We start from the raw sequence: 22012 nt of genomic DNA, 5'->3' as shown, positions 1-22012 counted from the left end.
TGAATGGGAACTAAGTGGAGAGGAGGAGAAATGGGATCCCAGTACAGGCCTGAGAAGGACCTGAGCAAAGCTACAGCCTCTTGGGGACCTACGCATGGTGAAAAGGTCAAATAGAAATGGTCTGACCATTTTCATTCCGAGTCAAAGGAAAGACCAGTTGAGAGCTAAAACCACAACCCCCTCAGGTTTTGCTGTGGAACAGGAGTGCCCAAAAAATATGGAGGATAAGGGGAACTCCAGGCAGGATTGGCCTAACCTCAGCCTGCCTTGCTTGGGCTCCACTTTTCCTTCCCAGGCCCCATGGCTGAAAGTGCACATCACTGTAGCCAGAAGGGAGCATGGGCTCCCTGTCTGCAGGCCTGGAGGGAGAGCAGAGGCCCTATTCCCCTAATGCTGCCTCCCAGACCTTTCTGGGGAGGTCAGAGCTCAATGTTTACCTGTGCAGAGTCAATAACAGCCACGATCATGTTCAGCAGCTCTCCGCTCCTCAAGGTTTCATCTGGAAACTAAATGGAAAAAGAGAGGGGAAGAGTCCTGGGTGGGCTCCTCAGCTTTCATCCCATAACCCACTCTCCTTCCTTATTACATCTCAAGGTGTGACTGGGTCAGTCAGACACAGGCCCTAAAATAAACCGCTAAACAGAGATCTAACAGCTATGATGCTGGAAGACTTCGAGAACTTGAAGACCCCAAGTGCTGTTATTTATGTGTGCACACCATCAGGGGTGTGGGTTTTCTCTGATAGTTCCCACAGTGTGTGTACAGAAAGGAATGGGGAACTACTAGAGATAAAGCCAGAGCTGAGAGGACTGGCCATGATGCCTGATTCTGTGTGGGAGCAGCGGTAGAATAAATATTTGCATCCTTGGCAGCAAAGAAGTCCAACCTGTGCTGACCTTTGGCCAAAGAGGTGGTGTAAAGAGTATGTCTGGAGGTATGTGGGGTAGGCAGGGCCCCATCTAGAGAAGGGGGAGCAGGGGGAGGGAAGTACCCTGTGTCCAGCATCTGCACCCCTCCTCCCTCCAGTACTCGGCCGAGATCACAGTTCCTCCTGTCATGCCCTGGATCCTCATTTCCCTCTTCCTGGGAACTTCTACCAAGAGGAGAAAGGGCTGATACCTGTTATGTCCCAGTTCCTAGAGCGTGAGTGAACCAGGGGAAATGAAAGTGAGTCTCCACTACAGAAGCCCCGGTCATCAGGAACTATCAGAGAGAATCCAAGCAAGGGTGAGCCATCAGAGGACAAGAGGGCCTGCTGATGTGGATCTGTCCACGTTGATATGAACATGGATCTGGTTTGTGGGACCTGTCCTAGGTCCAGATGATGGGACCCAATATGAGAAGCCAAGAATATAGGCCTAGACCCCAGAGCACATCAGTTACACTGAAGTATAGGAATTCAGGGAGTTCTAGAAATGTTTCAACCACTAATAAAGAGAAGTGGAAGGAGGGGACAGCTGTGATTGTGGGAAGCAATGGCCCACCTAGGTTAGTGAGGATGAACAAAAGAGGGTTCAGGGTTGTGTGTGCTCAGAGTGTTCACTGAAGTGTGTTCCTGTGAGCCGCCTGGCACAGATACGGAGGTAGGCACTAACCTCTGTGTAGATGGAGGGCGTGAGGTGGCACAGGAGCCGCACATCATCCTCCTGGCAGGCCTTCATGTCCATCATCAGGCAGGTGTGTAGATCGCCCAGCTGGGTAGCCTGGGCAAATGACTCGTACAGGTTCATCTTCCCTGCGGCGGCTTTGCTGCAAGACCAGCTGGGCCTGAGCCAGTAGCCTGACCCCAGTGCCCACCTTCAAGCATCACTGAAGCAGGCTCCCGCTCTAAAACTGCTTCGCTGGCTCCAGATGCCCTGTGCTGATCTGCCTCATGTCCCTCCCAACTGCCTCCCGCAGGGGCTTGATAACTCATGGGAACCAGAGGATACTCTTCTTTCTCTCCATCCTTCCCCAGAACTCAAGAGGGCTCCAACCATGGTCAGTGAGTAAAGCTACTGACTGATGAGAGTCAGGAACAGAAGAGGGAGGGCTCAGGTCAGGCTGGAGAAGGCTTTTTCTCTTGCTTTCTGGGCTCTAACCATGAGGGCAATGACACCTCACAGCATATACACACTTAGCTCAAAATGGCTTGTAGGCCTAAACGTAAGAATTAAAGCCACACAACTTGTAGAAGAGAAACAGGAGTAAATCTTCATGACAACAAAAACACAAGTGGTAAAAGAAAAAAATAGACAAATTTAACTTCATAAAGAGTTAGCACTTTTGTTCAAAAGTGCTATCAAAAAAGTTAAAACTTACAGAATGGAAGAAAAAATACTTGCAAATCATCATGTCTGAGACTTGTATCCAGAATATATAAAGAACTCTTTTGGTATGCAACAAAATCTTAAAAAGATTCTTTTTGGCCGGGTATGGTGGCTCATGCCTGTAATCCCAGTGCTTTGGGAGGCAGAGGAGGGTGGATCACCTGAGGTCAGGAGTTCAAGACCAGCCTGGCCAACCAGCCTGGCCAACATGGTGAAACCCCGTCTCTAATAAAAAGAGACGTGCGCTCCTGTAATCTCAGCTATTTGGGAGGCTGAGGCAGGAGAATCACTGGAACCTAGTATGCGGAGGTTGCAGTGAGTGGAGCTCACGCCACTGCACTCCAGTCTGGGCAACAGAGCAAGACTCTGCCTCAAAAAAAAAAAAAAAAAATCTTAAATGTCAATAATAAAAAGACAAATAACTCAATTAAAAATGGGAAAATTTTTTTCTCCAAAGAAAATATACAAATGGCTGGGCCCGTGGTTCATGCCTGTAATCCCAGCACTTTGAGAGGCCGAGGTGGGCGGATCACCTGAGGTCAGGAGTTTGAAACCAGCCTAGCCAACACAGTGAAACCCCATTTCTACAAAAAATACAAAAATTAACTGGATGTGGTGGCGTGTACCTGTAGTCCCAGCTACTAGGGAGGCTGAGGCAGGAGAATTGCTTGAACCCAGGAGGCAGAGGTTGCAGTGAGCTGTGATCATACCACTGCACTCCAGCCTAGGTGACAGAGCAAGAATCCATCTCAAAACAAACAAACAAACAAAAAAGGAATGAAGAAACGATACATATTACAACATAGATGAACCTAGAAAACATTATACTAGGTGAAAAAAGCAAGTCACCAGCCAGGCGCGGTGGCTCACGCCTGTAATCCCAGCACTTTGGGAGGCTCAGGTGGCCAGATCATGAGGTCAGGAGATCGAGACCATCCTGGCTAACATGGTGAAACCCCGTCTCTACTAAAAATACAAAAAAAACAAAAACAAAAAAAAACTAGCCGGGCGTGGTGGCAGGCGCCTGTAGTCCCAGCTACTTGGGAAGCTGAGGCAGGAGAATGGCGTGAACCCGGGAGGCGGAGCTTGCAATAAGCCGAGATCGCGCCACTGCACTCCAGCCTGGGCGATGGAGTGAGACTCCATCTCAAAAAACAAAAAAACAACAACAAAAAAACAAAGCAAGTCACAAAAGATCACATACTGTATGATTCCATTTATCTGAAATGTCCAAAATAATCTATAGAGGCAGAAAGCAGATCAGTGGTTGCCAGGAGCTGGGTGAAGGGCAGAATGGCAAAGTGATTGCTAATGGGTATGAGGTTTCTTTTTGGGGTGATAAAAATGTTCTTTCTAAATTAGATAGTAGTGATAGTTGTATAACTTTGTGAATACACTAAAAAATTATTGAGGTCGGGCACAGTGGCTCACACCTGCAATCCCAGCACCTTGGGAGGCCAAGGCGAGTGGATCACCTGAGGTCAGGAGCCTGACCAACATGGTGAAACCCCGTCTCTACTAAATAAAAAAAAAAAAAAAAATTAGCCGGGTATGGTGGTTTATGCCTGTAGTCCCCGCTACTTGGGAGGCTGAGGCAGGAGAATTGCTTAAACCCAGGAAGAGGAGATTGCAATGAGCCAAGGTTGTGCCACTGCACTCCAGCCTGGGAGACAAGAGCGAAACTCTGTCTCAAAAAAAAAAAAAAAAAAATTGAATTGTATACTTGAGAATAAATTTTAAATTTTCAAATTTTATGGTTTTTGAATTATATCTCAAAAAAGCTATTAAGAAAAAAAAACCTTAAGGCCGGGCGGAGTGGCTCATGACTGTAATCCCAGAACTCTGAGAGGCCAAGGTAGGCAAATCACTTGAGCCCAAGAGTTTAAGACCAGCCTGGGCAACAGGCAAAACCGTATCTGTACAAAAATACAAAAATCAGCCGAGGGTTGGTGGCTTACGCCTGTAGTCCCAGCTATTCAGGAGGCTGAGGCAGGAGAATCGCTGGAGCCTGGGAAGCAGAAGTTGTAGTGAGCTGAGATCGCACGCCAGCCTAGGTGACTGAGTGAGACCCTGTCTCAAAAAATAAATAAATAAAAATTTAAGTTAAAAAAAAAAAGCCTTAGGAGCACACAAGCCTTACTGAGAGGGGGGAAAAAAACCCCAAAACCAATAACTGGGCATGGTGGCGCATGCCTGGATGTAATCCCAGCTCCTCAGGAGGCTGAAGCAGGAGGATCGCTCGAGCCCAGGAGTTTGAGACCATCCTGGGCAACAAAGTGAGACCCTGTCTCTACAAAAAAAATTTTTAAAAATTAGCCAGGCATGGTAGTGCAAGGCTGTGTAGTCCCAGCTACTAAGGATGCTGAAGTGGGAGGATGGCTTGAGCCCAGGAGTTTGAAGCTGCAGTGAGCTATGATCAGGTGACAGAGTGAGATGCTGTCTCTTAAAAACAAACCAATCCAACCAAACCAACCCACAAGGCCCTGGTGATGACAGTCCAGGGTGGGGGAGCCATGGGCGGAAGAGAGGCTCTTCAGGATGTGTCCTGACACCATTTGAAACATGGGGACCATACCCACCTGGCCCTCAGGTAGTAGAGCAGGTGGTAGCCAATCTTGGGCTGCTTCTGATACAGCTCAGAGAGAAGGTCTAGAAGCAGAGAGAAGCTGCTGTTGTCTTCCTGCATCTGACATAGGTTCCTGGAGTAGGGCATGGGAGGAGAGGAACAGAGCTTTACCCAGGGCAGACTCTCCCGTGGAGTTTCTCAGGTGGCACGGGCTGTTTGTGCCCACAGCATATGTCCTCCTCCCTGGAAAGGGAGTCCCATTACCCCAGGACAGAAGCACATGTGTGTGCTGTCAGGGAGGACGGAGGGCAGAACAGTATCTCCTATAGCTGCATGCTTACCTAAATATTAGGTACAGAGGCTTTCCTACAGACTCCTCCAGGGACCTACAAGAAGAGGGTTATATTTGAGAGTCCATGTGAGGGGGTGAGGTGAGCTATGGGCAGATATGGAGGACCAGCTGGAGGCTAAATGCCAGCCTGCTCCTTCCCTACCCAAAAGGCAAACTTCCTGCTGCTCTGTAGGCTTGGTAACAGAGAAAACAGGTTCCTAACATGGGACCACGCTCTCGCCCTTCAGAGACAGGCTCCAGGCCAGTGTCCAATCACACCTGATTCAGCAGATTAGAGTTACTTGGCCCAGCAGCAAGGGCTGGAAGCATGAGGAGGGGATGTTAGTCCACCTCCCCAGTACACACGGTGTTCAGCAGGTAAAAATAAGCCCTTGTTTAAATGAGTTGGTACATGTGAGAATAAAAACACCAAGTGAATAGATTTTTCTCCAGTCTACAGTAAGGGGTCTCTTGGACTCAGGCTGTAAGAGCAGCCTCTGGCTCCTGAGGCTCAGGAGTGAGGGAAGATGAGCCTTACTCCTCAGTAATCTCCTCGGGCAAGACCTCCCCTCGAAAGTGGGCCTTGAAGAGCTCCTGTAGGCAGGAAGCAAGGACAGACAGCTGCTCCGAGTCAAAGTCTTCCTGAGTGATGAGACAAGGGAGAGAGAATCACTACCTACACCCACGCCCCGCTGCCCCCACTATCCCAGTCTTGGAACTCATCTGCTTCCACCTCCAGGATCAGCAAGCTCCCCTCCCCACTATAAGAGGGACTCATCTAGGGGAGGGAAAAAGTGAGTTGGCTTCCCTGGGAGATGTGTAAGCTAAGCAGGCTAGGCTGCTTCCTCCCTAAGGGGTTGGGTTCCTCCTCACCTCCAGGACCTGGTCCACAATTTCCTGCATGACCTCACACTGGGCCTCCGTATCACTGCAGGACAGAAATGAGAGGAAATCCCAGGGACATAAATGATAGCAGAGGGCAGGACACACACCCAGAACAGTGCACAAGCACACTCACATGCACAGAGACAAAACAAAGGAGCTCTGTGTAAAATCCCAGCTTGGATGGGAAGGCTTTAGGGCAGAATTGGTGCTGTCTGGGCAGAGGCCTAAAGAAAAGGAAAATCCCCACCAACCCTGCTTTGGTTCTCAGAGGCTCTTCTCCCAAGAATCTGCAGTGGGAACTCAAGGTGTTAGGGAACGAGGCTGCCCCACTCCCAGCTTGTACTCCCAACGTAAACTGCAGAACTCCCTCATGAAGCTTCAGCTGCCTCTCCACACACTCCTATCATGTTTGCCTCCAACCCCCATCTCCTGCTGTACCCATTAAGCACCAGGTGGAGAGCCTGCGGCTGGACCTCTTGAGGTTGAGAACAGGGTCTGTACCCACCTCCCCTTCTGTAGCTGGAGTACTTTGTCCCTCAGGGACTCATCCAACTGGTCAAGGTAAGGGGTGATATCAACTGGCTCCTCCACAACTGTCTCCTTGATAGGGTGGAAGCGAAACTCTCTCTTCTTTCCTAAAGGGAGTGATTTGGGAAAGAAGTCAGTTTGCCCAGATGCCAGCAACAGAGACAGTCCCCTCAACCACTTATCCCCTTCCTCACATGCCCTAAGTGTGCACCTGTTTCCTCAATGCTGTGTGAGTGCCTGAAGCATCTCCCTGAATGTGCACATGTGCTAGCTCTTACAAGCAAACAAGGGCAGGAACCACTTCTTTTTTCCTTCCTGCCTTGAGTGTTAAGTGCAGGGCTCTGCACTCTGGAGTCTCATCCAGACACCCTGTGAACAAAACTTTAACTCACAGGAATAAGGGTGACAGGAAGAGTGCAGAGAGGCTGCTTCTGGGAACTGGTCCTCTCAGGGCCAGCATAACCCTGAACTAGCCCTTGCTGATACCCTCACCTTTGCTGTTGAGATCCTCTTCATCGTCACTGAAGGCTGCCTCTGCATTGTCATAGCAACTCTCATCCTTATCCGACATATGGTTGTCCATCTCCATGGAAACTGGCTCCTCAATTTTGACTTGGGAGTAAAAAAAGATAAGGCATATGATGGCCTCGTGGGTCCTCTAACATGCCTCATGCTTCTAGGAAGGGAGAATGGAGGGCAAGTGAGAGAATAAGGTGTTTATGATCTAAATGGAATTCTGACCCTGGAAGGACAAACCTCTTGACAAACATCTTGTCCTCATAACCCTCCATGACCTGCAGAGGGATGTTGCCAGGAATAAGAGCAACACAGGACATGACTCCTCTATGCTCAGCTCGTTAGGATTGGTAATTAGAGTAAGACCTGGGACAGTCCCAAGTGCTAGTCTCACTCGTCGCCTGGGCTGGAGTGCAGTGGCGCCATCTCGGCTCACTGCAACCTCCGCCTCCCAGGTTCACACAATTCTCATGCCTCAGCCTTCTGAGTAGCTGAGACTACACGTGCCCACCAAATACAAATTTTTTTTGTATTTTAATAGAGACGGAGTTTCATGATGTTGGCTAGGTTGGTCTTGAATTCCTGACCTCAAGTGATCCGCTCGCCTCGGCCTCCCAAAGTGCTGGGATTAGAGGCATAAGCCACCATGCTTAGCCTCCAAGTGCTCTTTAATTTAAAACCAAGTTGGAAGATACTACTTGGCTTAGACCCTTATCCCAAAACAAAGTGTGTATGTGTGGTAAGGAGATGGCAGTTGAATTCTGAGCAAGGTTTGAGGCCCAACATGACATACTGTCATCAGAGGCCAGGACCTAGAGCTGGGAAGAGAGAAAAAATGGGCAAGTTAAAGTGAGATAAATATTGTAAATATTACATGAAAGCCTTCTAACTACTGAGCAGGAGTTACTAGGAGAAAAAACAAGAGTTAAGAGAGCAAGAAAGATGAGACCACGTCAAATAAGATTAGATGAAGCAAGAGAATCAAGACAGACAACACAAAAATGAATAAAAAAGATAAACTGAAGAAGGAAAACCTGTGATGGACAGCGTCACGGAAGTGGAGAACCGTGAACATCCTGAAAAGGGCTCTGGCCTGAAAGCCTTGTTGTCTTGCCCCTCTTTTGACACAGGTGATGGAATGGGAGGACCTCATACCTTCCACAGGTGGGGAGGGTGAGCTGCAGAACTCAGGAAACTTCTCCCTCAGCATTGCCCGCAGCTCCTTATCCAACTTAGGGTTGTCAAACAGGGGAGCCAGGTGTCTAAATGGGGAACATGATGAAGGTCAATATCAGAGCTTCTCTCTTTTTTTTTTTTTTTTTTGAGACAGAGTGTCACTCTTGTCACCTAGGCTGGAGCACAGTGGCACAATCTCGGCTCACTGCAACCTCCACCTCCCGGGTTCAAGCAATTCTTGTGCCTCAGCCTCCCAAGTAGCTGGGATTACAGGTGTGCGCCATCACACCTGGCTAATTTTTGTATTTTTAGTAGACACGGGGTTTCACCATGTTGGCCATGCAGGTCTCAAATTCCTAACCTCAGGTGATCTGCCTGCCTTGGCCTCCCAAACTACTGGGATTACAGGCGTGAGTCACTGTGTTCGGCCAGAGCTTCTCATTGCTAACTCAACATGGAGCTGAGATAGGTCTAAGCCCAATCATTATAACTGGACCATACTCAGATCCCTGAAGGGGGTCAACAGGGAAGATGAAGGCATTTGAAGACCTTTGTAATACGATGGCAGTAGAGAAATTCCTCTAAGAGCCAGGAAGACATATGCCCAGCAGTCTGAGGTAGAGCCAATACTTTTTACACCTGTCAGAGAAAAGGGCCAGCAGTGCTATGGCAACATTTGGATATGCCTGGACCTAATGAAAAATGGGAAAACAACCTCCTTCCCCCACCAAATTCCTTACGCCAAGACTCGCTTCTCCACAATGTGGTTGAGAGAGGAAAAGACACCCTGCCGCACGTGGCCTTCCAATGGTGGATAGAAGTTGGGAATGATCTGGAAGGGAAGAAGGAGGGGAAAAATGAGCACAGGACTCCATCCAGAGAGTTCTGCTGAATTAGATCTGAAAAGCTGCTTTGGTTTTGATCAGGAGACACTGGGGAGAATGGCTGCAGAGAGAACTGGACTTCCTGACCATTCCAGGCCACTCAATGAGAAATTCTTACTGGACCTGGCTGCTCCCCAAGGAAACTAGATTCTACCTTAAGTCACCATCTCTGTGATTGAGCAACCCCACAGAAAATGGAAGATGCAACTGCAGACAGTGGAATATGGAAGGGAAGCATTTATTAACTTGGGGGATAGGACCTATGACCACTTCTGCTCTCAGTCAAGGCATACTGAGAAGACGCATGCACTGGGAGATCGGGGAGATACACTTAATTCTGCTCATCCAGGCATGGGGAGAAAAGAGAGCTCTAACACTTACGCGGCACATGAAGTCCAAGAGTGTGGCAGTGATGGCTGGGTGGGGCTTCATGGAGTGGTGCATAACCAGGATGGCTGGTTCTGGAGGATGTGAAATTAAAGAGCCCCTCACATCAGTCAGTCTCTTTTTTTTCTTTTTTTTTTTTTTTTTTTTTTGAGACAGAGTCTTGCTCTGTCACCCAGGCTGGAGTGCAGTGGTACAATCTCGGCTCACTGAAGCCTCCGCCTCCCAGGTTCAAGTGAATCTCGTGCCTCAACCTCCCCAGCAGCTGGAATTACAGGTGCGCGCCACCACGCCAGGCTAAAGTCAGCCTGTTTCTGTCTCCATAAAATGGCATGTCAGTATACATGAATGGCTCTGGGAAGTGCTATGTCTATTCCCCCCATTCCCACTGAGCAGACCCAAGAGCTGACAGCCCCCGAAACAGCTTGTAGTCCTCATTTCCCTTCTTGTTCCCAGCATTCAGCTTGGAGAAGGGAAGTAATAGGAGAGGAAAAGCAGGACATGGTACAGCCTTTTCCTTTGCCCAGGCCCTCCCCTCCTGAAGACCATGCATCAGGCTGCGGGGAGGAGGTACGGTGATGGCTTAGCCTTATCAAAGCAATTCTTTCTAGGTCAAGGGAAAACTGATGAAGAACAACAGAGCTGCTCCCAGATAAGCTGCCTCTACTCCATGGTGCCCTGAGATTTATGACTGCTATCACTAAGACAAGGCAGTGGGGCTTAGGGTGGTGGGGAAGTGGAGCCGCCTGGTCTTGGTCACATACCTATGTTCATAATGCTATCCTTGTCTGGACTAAAGAACAGCCAGTCGTAAAACAAAGCCAGTTTGGCATTGGAGGCAGCGACATTTGACTGGAAAAGAGAGGAGAGAAACAGAGGGCTAGTTTCATCAATCACCTCCCTCCATTTCAGAGTCCCAAGACAGAGTCCAAGGCCCACTTGGCTGTTCCATCTATGAAATTCAGTTCCTAGTGAAACAGGTGGAACGCTCACCTGCCTTGTGTTGTGTATGGGTGAATACTCTGTGGTCTTAACCAAGAGGACAGGGATTGGGCCAGGTACCCCCCAACCTTTTTTTTTCCAGACAAGGTCTTGCTCTGTTGCCCAGGCTGTAGTGCAGTGGCACGATCTCAGCTCACTGCAACCTCCACCGCCCAGGCTCAAGAGATCCTCACCTCAGCCTGGGACTATAGGCACGCACCACCTCACCTGGCTCATTTTTGTATTTTTTTGTAGAGATGAGGGTCCTGCCATGTCACCCAGGCTGGAGTGCAGTGGCATGATCACGGCTCACTGCAGCCTTGACCTGTTAGGCTCGGGTGATCCTCCCAACCTCAGCCTCCCGGGTATCTGGGACTACAGGAGCACACCACCATGCCTGGCTTTTTGTTTTATTTTGGTGGAGATGGGTTTTGCCATGTTGCCCAGGCTGGTCTTGAACTCCTAGGCTCAAGTGATCCTGCCGCCTCAGCCTCCCAAAGTGTTGGGATTACAGGCGTGAGTCACCATGCCTGGCCAGGCCTGGGTTCTTTTCTTTTTGTTGTTGAGACAGGGTCTGACTCTGTCACCCAGGCTGGAGTGCAGTGGCAGGATCTCAGCTCACTGCAACCTCCACCTCCCAGGTTCAAGCGGTCCTTTCACCTCAGCCTGGGACTACAGGTGCACACCACCACACCTGGCTAATTTTTGTATTTTTTTGTAGAGACGGGGGTCTTGCCATGTTGCCCAGGCTGGTCTCAAACTCCTGAGCTCAACAATCTGCCCGCCTCAACCTCCCAAAGTGCTGGGAATACAGGCGTGAGCCACCGTGCTCAGCAGGCCTGGGTTCTTAATAAAGCCAGCAGTTCATATCTCTGATTTCCGTAAGGGAGAATGCTTGGACTCAGAAGTTCACTCATCACCCCTGAGCTGAGGCAACAGTCAGACTAGCACCCCTCAGCTGCCCTTGCTGGGCTCTCCAGGCACATTCCTGAAGAAGAGACCCCCACCTCTCCAGGAAGAGCCTGTTGTCATATCTGAATCAGCACATTCCAAGGACCTAGTCAAACGGGGGAGGAGGAGCCCTGTTGGAAGAGGTCAGGGAGCAGCCAGATGCCAGAGAATGGATAGTTTCCCACCCTAGGCACAGAGAGGAAAACACTTGGAAGGAAATGCCTCCACTGCAGACTTGCTGCATTTACAGAAGGGAACTAGACAAAGCTGAAGCCAAAAAGGCATGGCGGTGAGGGTCTAAAGAATACAAGCTCTGAATCTGAGAAAGAAACAGTTAAGAGGAATAGCTGTATATGGTTTCTGGAAGCAAAAATGAAAAAGGCAGGGATGCTCCAGAAACCCAGGCTTTTGGGGGTTGGCAGTAATGGGGGAGATGAACCTGTTCAATCTCAAACCCAGATGGAAAATAATGAGTGTAAGTAAATTTCTAGAGACACAAAGGGAAGTGAGGCAGAAGGCTGAGATACTCTGGAGGACCAGAGTGAAAGAAGGGCCCTTAGGGGTCAAGTGGCCCTGGAGTCAGGAAGAAGAATGGAAATATGGGAAAACCATGGAGGAGGCACCCTTCACCACCCAGTATCTTTTGCCCTCACCGTGCACGTTGTCAGGAGCCAACCAATGATGGCCCACCGGGGCAAGATATCTGAACTCAGTACTTCATTAGAAGGGTGCACTACCCCACAGATGTAGCGAATGAGGTCACAGCGCAGAGACTGACTATCTGGAGTTGACAGGTACTGGCGCTGGAACCAATCTTGGTATCGCTTTTGTTGACCAAATCGCACCTGGGGAAAGCGGAAGCAAGAAAAAGAACTTAGAAGACAGTGTGGGTCCCTGGACAGAGGAAAACAAGCACCACTTAACTCTAGGTTTGCCCTAGACCTCCATTTCTTCCCACAACTTATTCATTAGCTCATATTGTGTCGTAAGTCTCCTCTCTTTTAGGAGAACTTCTTGATTTGAAAAAAAAAGCTGTGCCAGGCACGGTGGCTCATGCCTGTAATCCCAGCACTTTTGGGAGGCCGAGGCGGGTGGATCGCCTGAGGTCAGGAGTTCAAGACCAGCCTGATCAAGATAGAGAAACCCCGTCTCTACTAAAAATACAAAAAAAATTAGCCAGGCATGGTGGCGCATGCCTGTAATCCCAGCTACTCGAGAGGCTGAGGCAGGAGAATCGCTTGAACCCGGGAGGCGGAGGTTGGGGTGAGCTGAGATGGCGCCATTGCACTCCAGCCTGGGCAAAAAGAGCGAAACTCCGTCTCAAAAAAAAAAAAAAAAAAAAAAAAGCTGAAAATTTCTAGCCTGCACTGCATGCTAGTGTTATAGTCATTTTTGCCACCTACCTCAGGCTACATCTACCCCCAACTGCAACTTCAGTCCATTTTTTGGCTCTTTACTCCTTGTACTAGTCACCAACTCTCCAGTCAGAAGTATAATCTTGCTGGGCACGGTGGCTCATGCCTGTAATCCCAGCACTTTGGGAGGCTGAGGTGGGCGGATCACGAGGTCAGGAGCTCGAGACCATCCTGGCTAACATGGTGAAACCCCGTCTCTACTAAAAATACAAAAAAATCAGCCGAGCATGGTGGCGGGTGCCTGTAGTCCCAGCTACTCAGGAGGCTGAGGCAGGAGAATGGTGTGAACCTGGGAGGTGGAGCTTGCAGTGAGCCGAGATCATGCCACTGCACTCCAGCATGGGTGACAGAGTGAGACTCCGTCTCAAAAAAAAAAAAAAAAAAAAAAAAAAAAGGAAGTATAATCTTTTCTCATTTTCTTTTTTTTTTTGAGAGGGAGTCTTGCTCTGTGCCCCAGGCTGGAGTGCAGTGGCGCGATCTCGGTTCACTGCAAGCTCCGCCCCCCCGGGGTTCACGCCATTCTCCTGCCTCAGCCTCCCGAGTAGCTGGGACTACAGGTGCCCACCACCTCGCCCGGCTAATTTTCTTGTATTTTTAGTAGAGACGGGGTTTCACCGTGTTAGCCAGGATGGTCTCGATCTCCTGACCTCGTGATCCGCCCGTCTCGGCCTCCCAAAGTGCTGGGATTACAGGCTTGAGTCACCGCGCCCGGCCTAATCTTTTCTCATTTTCTTGAGCCACTGGTGAACAGCAAGAAATGTTCTTCAAGAGTAAGAGCTGGGCCTGTTCACCACTCAACATCAACTGAGAATTTCCTGGTGCTGACCTAACAGGACCATTATCCAAAGCCTAGACTCTCCAAACCTTCTTGTGGAAAGTTTTTCCTCAAACAGACCCTAAGTGATCACAAATAATAACACTAAATAAGGAAAAGGATCTGGTTTCCCTCTTCTTATATTCTCCCATCTGTCAGAAGAAATCAACCAAGATAGAGCAAAAAGGTAAAAAAAGCAAACAAAAAGATACTTCTAGATCAACACCATCCAACAGAACTTTCGGCAATGATGGTTGCTATTGTGCACATGAAATGCAGCTATTGTAACTGAGATATCAAATTATTATTATTATTTATTTAATTTTTTTGAGACAGAGTTTCACTCTTGTTGCCCAAGCTGGAGTGCAAAGGAGCGATCTCGGTTCACTATAACCTCCACCTCCCAGGTTCAAGTGATTCTCCTGCCTCAGCCTCCCAAGTAGTTGGGATTGCAGGCATACACAACCATGCCCAGCTGATTTTTGTATTTTTAGTAGAGACAGGGTTTCACCATGTTGGTCAGGCTGGTCTCGAATTCCCGACCTCAAGTGATCCACACACCTTGGCCTCCCAAAGTGCTGAGATTACAGGTGTGAGCCACCACACTCGGCCCGAATTATTATTATTATTATTATTATTATTATTATTATTATTTTGAGATGGAGTCTTGCTCTGTTGCCCACGCTGGAGTGCAGTGGCGTGATCTCAGCTCACTGCAAGCTCCGTCTCCCGGGTTCACGCCATTCTCCTGCCTCAGCCTCCCGAGTATCTGGGACTACAGGTGCCCGCTACCATGCCCAGCTAATTTTTTGTATTTAGTAGAGACGGGGTTTCACCGTGTTAGCCAGGATCATCTCCATCTCCTGACCTCGTGATACGCCTGCCTTGGTCTCCCAAAGTGCTGGGATTACAAGCATGATCCACCGTGCGCGGCCCAAATTATTATTTTTTAAGAGACAGGGTCTCATTGATGGGAGGATTGCTTGAGCCAGGCTGGTCTCTAACTCCTGGGTTCAAGCAATCCTCCCACCTCAGCCTCCTGAGAAGCTGGGATTACAGGCACATGCCACTGCACCAGGCTCTGAATTTTTTTTTTTGTTGTTTGTTTGAGATGGAATCTCACTGTTGCCCAGGCTGGAGTGGAGTGGCACGATCTCAGCTCACTGTAACCTCTGCCTCCTGGGTCTGGGTTCAAGTGACTCTCCTGCCTCAGCCTCCTGAGTAGCCACCACCACACCTGGCTAATTTTTGTATTTTTTGTAGAGACAGGGTTTCACCATGTTGCCCAGGCTAGTCTTGAACTCCTGACCTAAAGTGTTCCCACCAGCCTCGGCCTCCCAAAGTGCTAGGATTGTAGGCGTGAGCCATGGCGCCCAGCTGTGGGTTTTTAATTTTAACTCATTTTAACTAACTTAATTTTTTTTTTTTTTGTGACAGCGTTTCACTCTGTCGCCCAGGCTGAAGTGCAGTGGTGCGATCTTGGCTCACTGCAACCTCTGCCTCCCGGGTTTAAGTGATTCTCCTGCCTCAGCCTCCCGAGTAGCTGGGATTACAGGCGTGTGCCACCACACCCAGTAAAATGTTTGTATTTTTAGTAGAGATGGGGTTTCACCATGTTGGCCAGGCTGGTCCCGAACTCCTGATCTCAAGTGATCTGCCCACCTTGGCCTCCCAAAGTGCTGGGATTACAGGTATGACCCACGGCGCCTGGCCAAGAATGTTTACCATACCTAGTCCTGAAGGCTAACTTAAATTTAAATGGCAACACATGGCTGGTGGCTACCACATAGTACAACACAGACCTCGACAATTAGTCTGGGTGACTTGGGAAAGCTGATTAGGAAAGTAATTCTCGACAGCCAGACTGGCCGCAGAGGAATGGCCTGGGAAGTCTGCTAAAAACAGACTCTGGCTGAGTGCAGTGGCTCACTGTAATCCCAGCACTTTGGGAGGCTGAGGCAGGTGGATCACCTGAGGTCAGGAGTTCGAGACCAGCCTGACCAACAGAAAAATCCCTTCTGTACTAAAAATACAAAATTCGCAAAGTGTGGTGCATGCCTGTAATCCCAGCTACTCGGGAGGTTGAGGCAGAAGAATTGCTTGAACCCAAGAGGCGGAGGCTGCAGTGAGCTGAGATCGCGCCACTGCACTCCAGCCTGGGCAACAAGAGCAAAATCCCGTCTCAAAACACAAACAAACAAACAAACAAAAACAAAAAACCCCCACAGATTCCTCAATCAAATTATCTGGGACAGTGGGATCCAGGAAGCTGCATCTTTAACATGCTCAAGTAATTCTGCCATTATTCAGTCAAGTTTGGAAAGATACATAACTCTTTTCCTGAGACTTCATGGTTCTCCTGGAGCAATTGTGGGTTTCTTAACATGAACACTTTCACTCTCCCCTTTATAGAACATTTCACACTTGTAAATGGTACTAGTATTTCTACATAATTATTGGTTTAGTGACCACTTTAGATAAACTAAAAGCTTCACGAGAGCTGGACCTGTATCTCTCTTATTCGACAGTGTATCCCCAATCCTTAGCACCGTGCTCAATGTGTAGGCATAGAATGAATAAAGGACAAGGAAGCCAGTAGCCAGGCAGATCAGGTACGATTATTTAGCTACCATTCTACTGGTTAGTAAACAACGGTAACAGCTCCACAGACCAAAGCAAAGCCCAACCAGCGTGTGACCTCTTCTCTTGCTGCAACACCTTAGCTTACCCGGGATGTCATGAAGAGGAGTTTAGTCTCCATGTCTGGGGTTAGACGACATGCTAGGAATTTTCGGGATGTTCTTGACTGAAGAAGCTGTAGGATACCTGAATCAAATGTGGAAGGGAAGAGAAAAGAGGAAGCCTGAGGACCAGAAAGAATGAAAGGCAGGTTGGGAACCTGGGCCCAGGTACTGATGGCCAGTAGTCTTGCTCACGGAGAAATTCCAAGACAAGACCAAGGGAGGTCAAGCACAGGTGGGGATTCCAACCAGCACTTACGTGTTCTGCTCCAACCAACCACTATCCCCAGGACCCAGCTATATTACTTCCTGTCTTCTGCTGGTCTTCCAGAGCCTCCTACCCACATGATTCCCACTGGCAACAGATGGGAAAGTTAAGGGGAAAATATGGGAAACCCCAGCTGCTCTTCCTGCTCCTGATGATCCCATCCTTGGGTCCTGGAATCAATGTTATCTGTGGCATGAGCATAAGCCCTGGAGTCAGAAACATGTGGATCCAGATCCTACCATAGCTCATAAGCATGATTATTGGTTTTTCACATTCATGCGTGACATGTGCCTCCCTCAAACCTTGTTACCATGTCCTCACATTACCTGCCTGACATGAGAGAACAAAAATAATTTAAAAGGTCAGGCATACCGGTGGCTCACACCTGTAATCTTAGCACCTTGGGAGGCCGAGGCAGGTGGATCCCTTGAGCCTATGAGTTCAAGACCAGCCTTGGCAACATAGTGACACCCCATCTTAAAAAAACAAAAAAGAGGCCGGGTGCGGTGGCTCATGCCTGTAATCCCAGCACTTTGGGAGGCCAAGGCGAGTGGATCGCTTGAGGTCAGGAGTTCAAGACCAGCTTGGCCAACATGGTGAAACTCCATCTCTACAAAAATACAACATTTACCTGGGCATGATGGCAGGTGCCTGTAATCCCAGCTACTTGGGAGGCTGAGGTGGGAGAATCACTTGAACCCAGGAGGCGGAGGTTGCAGTGAGCTGAGATCATGCCATTGCACTCCAGCCTGAGTGACACAGCGAGACTCCATCTCAAAAAAAAAAAAAAAAAAAAAAAAAAAAAAAGACTTGGATCAAAATCCTGCCTCTGTCACCTAACCTACCCGCTGTATAGCCTTGGGCAAATTACTTAATCTCCTTAAACCTCGGTTTCTTTTCTTTTTTTCGGGGGGGTGGCGATGGAGTCTCACTCTGTCGCCACGCTGGAGTGCAGTGGCACGATCTGCAACCTGCGCCTCCTGGGTTCAAGCGATTCTCTTGCCTCAGCCTCCCAAGTAGCTGGGAATACAGGCATGTGCCACCATGTCCAGCTAATTTTTGTATTTTTAGTAGAGACAGGGTTTCACCATGTTGCCCAGAATGGTCTTGATCTCTTGACCTTGTGATCCACCTGCCTCGGCCTCCGAAGGTGGTGGGATTACAGGCGTGAGCCACCATGCCTGGCCTCAAACCTCAGTTTATGTATAAATGTAGAAACTAAAATACTTGTAGGGCTGTCCAAAGATTAAATGAGGTAATACGTGTTTGTCTAACACAGAGGAGGTACTTAAAAGCAATGAAATAGATGTTCAATATAAGAGTACTACAATTTCCAGCACTTTCCTCTCTTTCCTGACTTCCCAGGTCCTGGACAACTGCCTTCCGTGTGTGTGTGTGTGTGTGTGTGTGTGTGTGTGTGTGTGTAGGAGGGGAAGGGGTGTGTGCACGATCACAAGCACATGTGTGTTGAGGTGGTGTGGGGAGCAAAGCTGTACAGTTATTGTTCAGACCGTAGCAGGACCCTGGGAAAGGGAAAGGGATATAAAAAGGACTTTGTCGGGGGAGGCACACGGAGACTCCCTCCTCCAAAGTGGATTTTGCCCAAGCTAGATACTTGGAATTCGAGGCAAGACTGTTCCCAGGGAGGGGCCTTCTCTTATAGGATTAATTCCAGGCCTCTACTGACTCAGTCTCACGAGTTGACCTCTGACTCCCCTGCTAGACTCTGTGAAGCTGAACACTGGCCACTGGCTCACCTCCTGAGCCAAGGAGCTGCCAGGAAGAGGGGAGGAGGACTACCGTTCTCTGTCTCTCTTTTTTCTTCGTAGTAATGTGGCAGCTGGAGTCTGCCAAGTAGGGGCTGTCTAGGAACTACATGAATTGTTCTGTACCTCTACCATTCCCAGTTGTACTTGGCAAAGCTTGCCCTGTCCCAAGCTTCCTAAAATCTGATCGCCAAAAACTGTCCTACCCACCAACCTCTACCTTCTTGATTCAAGCAAGACATATACATTGAACTCCCAGCTGTCAAGGACAGGATGCCTAAGACCCTACTTACCTGTGAACTGAGGACTCAAGGCCTGAGGATTATGGATAATATCTTTCCAAAGCAGTTCAAATTCTGGTATCCTAGCAACATTCTGAAGCAGTCTTACGAGATCCCGACCAATCATCAGACATTCCATGAACTTGATAAGGAAGAGGAAGTGGGGGACAGGAAAGAGAATAAAAACATGGATTGTTTACCTGCTGGAGGGAGGACAAAGGAACAACATGTTCTAGGGAGGGAAGGAAAGAGGGTTAAAGAGACTATAGGATTTCTTCTGGAACCAAAGGATTGGCTCCTAGCTGTTCAGGGGAAGAGAGCTGGAAGCTGGAAGCTGGGGACTGATATCAAGAATGAGAGGTTAGCGGGAAGTGCTGAAGCCCTGCTGGCTTTTACATTAATCTACCTCCCTCTCCACCCAGAACTGTTTCAATCCAGTTCAAGGACGACTAAAGTTTCAAAAGGATGGGACTGGCAGAAACCCTAACCTCAAACTCATTTTGTCTAACAAAATTCTGCAGTATCTAATTCTGTGGGTCCAATTCTGTGGTAGAAATGTCTGTATCTGTGTAGTCTAAATGAAACCCATTAGCAACATGTAGCTAATGCAACTAGAGAAGTGAATTTTAACGTTTCATCTAACATTAATTTTAGGCTGGGCACAGTGGCTCACGCCTATAATCCCAACACTTTGGGAGGCTGAGGCGGGAGGATCACTTGAGGCCAGGAGTTCAAGACCAGCCTGGGCAACAAAGCAAGGTCCAGTATCTACAAAAATATAAAGTAAAAAAAAATTTTAATTGCCACATGGGAGGTCTGATAGAGGACAGTTCATAATCTCACTAGACCATGGGAATTACCCAGGAGAGTAGGTGGGGGCCGTGTCATGGCAGGCACACAAGGACAGCTTATCTCTGTGGTGTGCAACAGTATCCTTGAAGCTGACCAGGGAAATCCCAAGGATGCCAGCTTAACGGGTAGCATTTCTAGGAATTAGGGCTATTCTACACTAACTCCCCCTCCTTTCTACCCTCATCTGTTGACAAATGATGGAAAACACCAGATCTTGACGCACCTTCGTCTCTAACAAGGTATTTCTGACTTCACTGCATAAACCTCCAGAGGTATCTCAGCCTGAGTCTCACTTCCCCACATTATTTTTGTCCTGTTCCCTCACCCGTTCCCGAAGCAGTGAGATGCAGAAGTCCACTTCCTTCTGTCGCAGGGCCTGGAGCTGGGCAGTCCCATGGTGGTCCACGATGAGGCGGAGGTACGTGTAAACAGCCATGGCAATGAGGATGCTGCTCTTCAGGACCCACTCCCTGCAGGGAAGAAACACACTGGCTCCTATGCTCTGTCTAGAACTATTCACCCTCCCAATTCACCCTTCCTGGGTTTGGCTACAGTGCCTCAGAAATAACTGATGATTTGACACTAGGAGTAGATGCTTTGATTTTTTGCTTGCTCACTCAAGCTAGTATCTATCTTGGACTAACAACTGGCTAAGCTACGGACAACTTCCTAATTTTCTCTTACAAGTGCCTAAAAGGTAACTGCCAAATAAAAGCAATCTCTTTTTACCACCTAACTACTTAGCTTCCAAGAAAATAACTCTCTTTGTTGACTCATTCATTCAAACATTTACTGAGTGCCTATCAGGCGCCAAGCAACATGTGAGGTACTAGGGACAGAATTAAGCCACAGTATCTACCCAGGTCAGACTATGGGGAAAAGCTGGGTAAGTGTCCCTAAGTCAGCGGTTCTTAAGTGTGATGCAAGAACATGTGGGGATTGCCAAGACCCTTTCAGGACCTGGAGTTTTGAGAACGTACTGTGCTAGCTCAGTCTGCTGATCATTAGCAGCTCACCATGCCACAAACCTTTCCCTGGCTCTATCTAGTCACCGACACACAATGAGTCCCCACTCCCACACAATGAGTCACCTGTCCTAAATCACAACCTGAAAAAAAGAACCCGATTTTGGGTGGCAAACTCGTCTGCTCATGAGTTTCAGAATATCCCTGAGGAAAAAGGGGGTAATGAAAGGTTTGTTCCCAGTTGCTTTAAAAGGAGTAGAGAGAAAGACACAGTGGGGATATTCCTAAAACTCTAATCCTGTCTCTAAGTGACAAAATTGAGATGCTATCTCCTCCCAGCAAACAATTTGTAATGGTTTTGGCACCCCTGCTGGAAGGCAGGGAACTGGAGGAAGATGACATGACGTTTAATTAGTCCAAGCAGGCCACATCCTGATTCCGGAAAACTACTCAAGCCACCTAATTAAAATACTCTGTGGCCTTTTCTTTTCACAGAATGGGTGCACTAGCCAAGGTTACTGGGGAAGGTTTCCTCCCCTACCTGCTACCTTTTAACTCCACAGCCCTAGAAACATTTGGAAGGGAGTGAGGAGGAGGGTGTAGGAGAGGACACACTTTTAAATTTCTAGGTATTGACTTTCACCAAAAGATGTTAAGTTTTTTGGAGGGTAGAAAACAGGGCAGTTATCTGGCTGTCATCTGATGCCTGTACAGAAAATTCAGCTTTAAGGTATGGGGATAGGAGGTATTTGGCACCAGGAACAAAATAAGAAAAATCACTTTTTAGAAAGATTGCTAGCAAAGGTAATGAAATTACCTGAATCCTGGAATGGCATAATAAAGAGAAAGAAAGAGTTGAAAGGCCCCCTGACCCAGGACAGTAAAAAGGAACAAAGACCTAGGAAAAGCAGAGATCTGGTAAGAGACTGTTAGGATCTAACGTGCTACTGCAATGGCACCAATAACAGAAGTGGCTCCAGGCCCAGATGTGGCCGCACACCCGTGCCGAGAGCACTAGGTGGCACTGCACAGCAGATAGGGCAGGGCTCTCAGACCTGAGCAGAGCACAGCACACGGCCATCTCTTTCGCAAGGGTGAACGTTGGGAGGAGGTCCATTCTTCGGAACTACAGATAGTATGGACACTATTAGCCCTCTCAATCATTCGACTGCTATGGTGTCCTCAATCAGAAAAGAGACTCAGAAGTCAAGCAAGAGGAAGACTGAAACCAAGGGGAAAGCCTCACCTCCAAACAAGTTCAGAGGTGGAAGAGCCCTCATAAAATTTCTGGCCTTTTATTTTGATGGATAAGGGAAAGAATCAGCCAGAAAGTCCAGTATGTACCCCCTGATGCACTCTCTACCACTGGAGCCTCCAAACCCCATATGCAGACTCCAGC

General features: G+C 48.4%; 1 protein-coding gene, 1 long non-coding RNA gene and 1 other non-coding gene across 5 annotated transcripts in view; 2 read left to right on the top strand and 1 right to left on the bottom strand.

Annotated features, from left to right (window-relative positions):
- INTS3 (integrator complex subunit 3) overlaps nucleotides 1-22012 on the bottom strand; it is a 49160-nt gene that overhangs the window by 5299 nt on the left and 21849 nt on the right. For both annotated transcript variants that reach the window (XM_031653019.1, XM_031653020.1), the window contains exons 7-22: nucleotides 19974-20118; nucleotides 18809-18938; nucleotides 16469-16566; nucleotides 12165-12356; nucleotides 10344-10431; nucleotides 9577-9656; nucleotides 9052-9143; nucleotides 8291-8397; nucleotides 7112-7231; nucleotides 6597-6726; nucleotides 6080-6134; nucleotides 5745-5848; nucleotides 5217-5261; nucleotides 4889-5008; nucleotides 1596-1749; nucleotides 438-506 (exon numbers count right to left, since the gene is read on the bottom strand). In XM_031653019.1, coding sequence (XP_031508879.1) covers nucleotides 438-506; nucleotides 1596-1749; nucleotides 4889-5008; nucleotides 5217-5261; nucleotides 5745-5848; nucleotides 6080-6134; nucleotides 6597-6726; nucleotides 7112-7231; nucleotides 8291-8397; nucleotides 9052-9143; nucleotides 9577-9656; nucleotides 10344-10431; nucleotides 12165-12356; nucleotides 16469-16566; nucleotides 18809-18938; nucleotides 19974-20118 — 1729 coding nt within the window. The remainder of the gene's footprint in view (nucleotides 1-437; nucleotides 507-1595; nucleotides 1750-4888; nucleotides 5009-5216; nucleotides 5262-5744; nucleotides 5849-6079; nucleotides 6135-6596; nucleotides 6727-7111; nucleotides 7232-8290; nucleotides 8398-9051; nucleotides 9144-9576; nucleotides 9657-10343; nucleotides 10432-12164; nucleotides 12357-16468; nucleotides 16567-18808; nucleotides 18939-19973; nucleotides 20119-22012) is intronic.
- Nucleotides 16982-17085, top strand: LOC116272488. The gene has a single exon (XR_004181162.1). It is a non-coding gene; the product is annotated as a small nucleolar RNA U13 (small nucleolar RNA).
- On the top strand, nucleotides 19041-20230 carry LOC103876129. Of its 2 annotated transcripts, XR_635222.4 has the most exons (3): nucleotides 19069-19156; nucleotides 19860-19887; nucleotides 20022-20113. It is a non-coding gene; the product is annotated as an uncharacterized LOC103876129 (long non-coding RNA). The 2 variants fall into 2 exon arrangements; XR_635223.3 differs by lacking the exon at nucleotides 19860-19887 and having other exon boundaries at nucleotides 19041-19156; nucleotides 20022-20230.

Source organism: Papio anubis, chromosome 1 (genome assembly GCF_008728515.1).
Source record: "Papio anubis isolate 15944 chromosome 1, Panubis1.0, whole genome shotgun sequence".
Taxonomy (NCBI): domain Eukaryota; kingdom Metazoa; phylum Chordata; class Mammalia; order Primates; family Cercopithecidae; genus Papio; species Papio anubis.
This window is presented reverse-complemented; position numbering and strand designations above follow the sequence as displayed.